The 6,312-nt window shown below is 36.7% G+C and overlaps 1 protein-coding gene across 1 annotated transcript; it reads left to right on the top strand.

Annotated features, from left to right (window-relative positions):
* The first annotated feature begins 1,835 nt into the window (after window positions 1–1,835).
* On the top strand, window positions 1,836–2,162 carry LOC131604736 (uncharacterized). The gene has a single exon (XM_058877159.1). The coding sequence runs from the start codon at window positions 1,836–1,838 to the stop codon at window positions 2,160–2,162; it is 327 nt and encodes a 108-aa protein (XP_058733142.1).
* The last annotated feature ends 4,150 nt before the right edge of the window (window positions 2,163–6,312 follow it).

Genomic DNA, 6,312 nt, shown 5'->3' with positions numbered 1-6,312 from the left:
GTGAGGGGTGACGTCGAATCAACGTTATCAAAGTGAGCTGAACCGGTGTAAAGGCAACAGGGGAATGGTTTTGGTCTGAATACAGTGGCAGTTCTGGCTTCAACTTGAATCGATGAGGTACGGCTTTGGATTTTCTTTGAATATGTATGATGTATGGCTGCTTGTATATGGTATGGGTTTTTCTGAATTGAATGGTTAGATTTGTGTACCTGTTGGGGGTTAATAGGGATTAGTTAAAAGTGGGTTTATATTATGTGTTGCTGGTTTGAACGTATGTATTGTTTGAGTGGTGTTACGTATTGTATGGACTGACTGTTAAGAAATAGATTGAAAGCTAGGATTGGTGCAGTTATGGTTAGGTTAGGTTATATGTTAGAGACTGAAGTGTGTGTGTATGGATGTATGGAATTATTTGATTTTTGTTATGAATGGGGCTGCTGTTTGTTTTTTCTGTTTGCTGCAAAGGGGCTGACTTGTGTATTGTGCAGAGTATGGTTTTGGATTGTTATTGACTGCAACTTATCATTTTTGTTTTGGATTAGGCTGAAAGGGGTGTGGCTGCAGGTTGTTCAGTTAGGTCCAGAAAATGGGCATGAGGCTTTATGATTGGGAATTCGTGAAGAGGATTGGAACATGAGGATTGAAGAACAACTGATTTTTGTGTATTTTTGTAATGGATTTGATTTTGATTAAATGCGCATATACGGGGTTTCGAAGGTGAATTTAAACTGACGGTGTATGGTTATATGGTACTGCTGCATATTGGATTGTAATTGAATGAGACTGTGTTGGTTTTTTCTTTGTCTTTTCTTGCATTGAATGGTGATGATTTTGTACGTGCAGGTTATTTGTTTGTGGTAATTGGAATGGTATTTGAATGAAGTACACTGAATGTATTTTGTTCTAACTATGCGTGACTTTTTATTTCTTCTTTTATTTCCCTGAACCGATGCCGTTTCCTTTCGGTTTTGAGATGTCGTGTTTAGTCCTTTACAATGCAGTATGTTGGTGTAGATTCAAACTGAGTTGAGACTGTTTTTTTGTAATTGATAGGAAGTGTGGTTATGCATGGAGCTTGAAACTGAATGTTGAACTTCAAGTAATACAGCTTTTGAAAATATTCCAAATTCCTTCCACTTTATCTTCCAACCTCGTATGCTTGAGAACTTTGATTCATTTAACAAATGTAAACACCAATTCGACTTTAAAGTGCTAATGAATCCAAATTCGACTTCACTTCTCAAAGAAACATTGGCTTCAATTCAATCTTCTAATCCACATCGAACTTGCATGACACGCACCAAGTAATTGAAAGAACAGAACTTAAATTCCATCTCCAATCGATGGGCCTCAATGAGCACATACCCAAAACTTCCAATTCCTTTTTTGAGAGGCAACTTCACGACTTTATTTATTTGAGGAAGAATCAAAGTATTAATTTCAAGCAAATTTATTTGAATCCTTGATGAACCACCTAAAGATTTGATCTCTTGAGGAGCCCTGAGTTTAGTGAGGTTCATGATGACCGAATGCCTTGTACCGAGACCTAAGTGGAACTCAGCTTGCTTTAACCTTTGATCACGTGCTTTTAGATATTAATGATGCATGAGTTATGTTAATTCCCTAATGGAGGTATGCAGATGAAGTGAGAAGCCTAAACCAGTTAGAATTAAAAGGGGTAGGACAAATTTGGGGTATGACAGCAGGGTATCAGATATCAGAGGATTCGTCGATTTACTGACTTAGTAGATTGTAGTAGAATCTATAAAGAGGATAATCTCAAGATGAAGTCATCTCACTCTCACGAGTTGGTTGACAAGAAGGGAAAGAAGCCTATGGATAAGGGTAAGCCAAATAGTAAAGGTAATCCAAGAGCTGGCAGTTGGAAGAAACCTAGTGGGGGAGACTCTAGTGCTCCGGTCAGATGCTTTAAGTGCGGTGAACTTGGACATCGTATCCATGAATGCAAGAGTGAGGAGAAGAAATGCTACTGGTGTGGTAAGGCGGGTCATGTTGTTACTGATTGTAAAGGAAAGACTGTGACTTGCTTTAATTGCAGAGAAGAAGGTCATATTAGTCCACAGTGTCCTAAGCCAAAGAAGATTCAAGCTAGTGGTAAAGTGTTCGCCTTATTTGGTTCCGAGACTACTCCCGAGGATTGATTGATTAAAGGTACGTGTTTTATCCGTGGCACACCTTTAATTGCAAATATAGATACTGGAGCAACTCATTCTTTTATTTCTATGGATTGTGCTAAAAGATTGAATTTAGAAATATCTGAGATAAATGGAAGTATGGTTATAGACACTCCTGCGTCGGGTTCAGTGACTACTTTGCTTGCTTGTTTGAATTGTCCAAACAATATTTTTGGTAGAGAGTTCGCAATGTGTCATACCCTAAATTTTGACCTAAGTTTTTCATTTAATTTGTTTGCATTAACATCGATCAATTCATCTACATCTAAAATAAGTTTCAACTTCACACATTGCAATTCAAATCAGCATGAAATTTGCAATTTAGTTTCTCATCATTCCAATTAGTAAATCATTTTAAGTTTTACATATTTTCGTTAAATTTCGCATCTTGAGTTCAATTTTACCATTGCATTTTTATTTAGCTATTAATAAATTAAACTTGCATTTTTCTTTTCAGAAATTTCTTTTTTTAATTGGTTTAATAACTAAATTGATATGTAATTATTATCATACAGTTAAATTAAGATTTAAGATAGAAATATGTGATTATAGGTTTTAAAAAAAAGAGAACTATTTTACGTAAATCCTTTTACACAAATAAAGTCTGTTACATAGAAAGAAAAAAAAACAAAAAGAAAAGGATTCGAGCAGCCTTTATTTTCTTCAGCATGCGCTTCAACATCAAACCATCATCTTCATATTACAGCATATACTCTCTACAAAGTTATAAACAAAAACAGTCAAAAAAAAGATGTAACGACTATCTTGCACAAAGGTCCAAAAGCCCTGCTGCTACCGTCTGCTCCACGATACTTTGTTGTCCAAGAAATGCAGTAGAAACAGTCCAAAGCTGTGGTCTTAATGCTGCTAAAACCTGCATAAGCAAGCCAAATTTTACACATAAATGGATACACAATAACCTGCACTCAAAAAGCAACAAAACAGCAACACAAAAGAGTTCAAAATCCACAAATTTTCCCCCCCAAAACCTATTGATTTTCATCTATAAAAGAGGCACCAACGAAAATAATGGGGAGGACGAAAAATCTCTGTCAAAACCGCTGTTAAGGCTCTCTCAAACAACCTCACCTTCAACCTCTCAAAACTGAAACCCTCCACGCACAACCCTTTCATACACTTGCCTTCACTCAAATTCTATCCAAACCTCACCACACCATAACCAGATCCTCATAACTTAAACCTATCACAACTTCACTCGCCCTCAAACTCACACAACAAACCCAGTAAACCATCTCAGCCTAAACAACAAAAACTCAGAAGAAGAAACGAGAGACGAACTCAACGCACTCACAGAGACACAAATCGGTAACACAAAAACCCAAACTACCGAAGAAATAGCAATCAGAAGCAGTAGAGAGGATCGAGACGAAAAGCGAACACGAGATCAAAGGCATACCTAGGTTTTTATTTCTTCATTCGATTTGCGCTTTATCTTTTTCTGTCTTTAATTTGTAACTACCACGTACCTGTGAATCATAGTGAAATCATTGGGGTTATAGGGTTTGAATGGGATTAGGGTTCTTGTTGATTGATATTAGTTTGATATTTGTGCGATGAACATCGAGAGAGATCGAGCAAGAGAGAGGTAAGGCTTTCAACTTGCTGTTGTTTTGTTATTCATTAATTGAGTGAACCGATCGTGAGACACAGAGAGAATATTGAACTGAGAGAGCGAGAGATGGAGAGAAATCGTGAGGAAGAGCGTGTTTTCGTTGTCGTTGTTCGCAGAGCGTGAGCTTCAGAAGCAGAGCGTGAACTGGCTTCTGTTCTTCTCCTTAACCGCGTTTTGGTTTCTTGGTTGCTTTAGGGTTAGCATCCTAATGGGCCTGACCCTCAAGGCCCATGTGCCTTATCTCTTTACACCCTCATTTTCAAATAAAAAAATCACCATCTCTTTTAGTTATTTATTATATTAGTTTTTTTTTATTAATTTCTCATGCCATTATGCTTAGAACATATGTCGAAAATCCTAAAAAAAAAAACTATTTTCATTTAATAAAACACTCGACCAATGTCGAGTCAATTTCAAAACTTCTCATAAAAACTTCAAATCAATTTAAACTCTTTATTTCATTTTTTGCCCAAGTGCGAATCTCATTTCAAAAATTGTCTCTTCCGCCCAAGTGCGATTAGACCCTTTTCAATAAAATCAAAACCCTAAAACGCTTGATCCAACGTCAAGTTGTTAATCTTCTTTTTCTTCATAAAATCAAAGCGATTAAGTGACAAGGGGTGCACACCTTTTGAATACCTTTGATCCTTTGAATCAAACATTAAAGAACATTTCTTAATTAAATCAAAGTGATTAAGTGACAAGGGGTGCACACCTCTTGAATACCTTTGATCCTTTGAATCAAACCTTAAAATTAAATCAAAGTGATTAAGTGACAAGGGGTGCACACCTCTTGAATACCTTTGATCCTTTGAATCAAACATTAAAAAACCCTTCTTAATAAAATCAAAGTGATTAAGTGACAAGAAGTGCACACCTCTTGAATACCTTGATCCTTTGAATCAAAACACATTAATAAAATCAAAGTGATCAAGTGACAAGAAGTGCACACCTCTTGAATACCTTGATCTTTTGAATCAAAACACTTTAACCAAACCAAGAGGTTAAGTGACAAGGGGTGGACACCTCTTGAATACCTTGATCTTTTGAATTAAAATACATTAATTAATTTGGACAACAAGTGACAATGGGACTCGCTCCGGTTGAATACCTTGGAATAAAGGACGCGCTAGGTGAACACCTTGCTCAAATACTTTACTAAACGTCCGCAAACATCCATCCTAAAATAAACCAACAAATTCGTAGTTCATTCGAACTACAATCGCTCTGATTCTTCCATTGAAGATATGTAGGCACAAGACTCAAATGTCTTGGCGAGCACACTATTAAAAAATAAAATCTCGTAGTTTTTCGAACTACAATCGCTCTGATTCTTCCATTGAAGATATGTAGGCACAAGACTCAAACGTCTTGGCGAGCACATTAAATAAAAAATATAATTTTGTAGTCTCGAACTACGATTGCTCTGACTTTCCCCATTGGGAATACGTAGGCACAAGACACAAACGTCTTGGCGAGCATAATAATAAAAAAAAATATTTTCTTTTTTCCTCCATAATTAAAAAAACAAAAACATGTTATTTTCTCTTAATGAAATAAACGTAGACTTAAGCTAACACTCGATTGCAAAACAACTAAATGGGTCCCATCGAGTACGATGGAGGTAAGGGGTGCTAATACGTTCCCCTTGCTTAACCGACTCCCGAACCCGAATTTGGTTGCGAAGACCATCTTTGTCCATTTCATTTCATTTGTGGGTTTTATCAATATTTTCCCATTCCCATTGGAATAAATAAAATTTGGTGGCGACTCTGTTCGATACAATTTCGTGGCGATGATTTTTTGACCCGCGACAGTTGGCGACTCTGCTGGGGACTGAGGTATGTCCACCCTAATTTAGTTGTTATTTATTTCATTTGTTAGCTTTGTCTACTTTTCTTATTTCATGTATATATTCCCTTTATCTTGCTTATTCACATGTGGGGTTTGGGAGTATTACTTTTTGAGTGAAGCTCTTAACCCGAGCTTTGAAAAACAAGAGAAAAACCTAAGTTAGGAGGTGGTTGTGTAGTGCTAGTCCCCAAGGTGAACACCTTGAATGGCTAATACGAAAACCCCACTTGGAGGAGACTTATTCATGAAATTTGTCATAAGATGGCTAGCCCATCGCATGACGAAAATCTGATTTCGTCGTTAACTCCAAGGACCTTTAAAACCCGTTCCATCTATGGTGATGTAGACATCTCTACTATCAAAAATCTTAGAGCCATCATGTGAGGGGATCTTTGGGTAAAGAACTTAGAACTATCCCGTCATAAGGAGCCTTCCTCAATAGGTTGTGTGTTGCCCAATTACATCTTTATGTTCTCATGTTGCATCGTTTTGCATTCCATAATGTATGTATGCCATTGCATTTCATAAAAATCACTCTTGCATATTAAAAACAAAAAAAAAATCATCATGCATTCGCATTCATTAAACATGCATTTCCCAAAATCCAGTATTCATGCCTTTCATCCTTCA

Source organism: Vicia villosa, linkage group LG5, assembly GCF_029867415.1.
Source record: "Vicia villosa cultivar HV-30 ecotype Madison, WI linkage group LG5, Vvil1.0, whole genome shotgun sequence".
In the NCBI taxonomy this organism is placed as follows: Eukaryota; Viridiplantae; Streptophyta; class Magnoliopsida; order Fabales; family Fabaceae; genus Vicia; species Vicia villosa.
Note: the sequence above shows the minus strand (reverse complement) of the source record. Positions and strands in the feature narration are given on the sequence as shown.

Excerpts from the sequence above, each read along its gene's own strand:
- LOC131604736 (XM_058877159.1), top strand. The coding sequence starts at position 1,836 with ATGGATAAGGGTAAGCCAAATAGTAAAGGTAATCCAAGAGCTGGCAGT.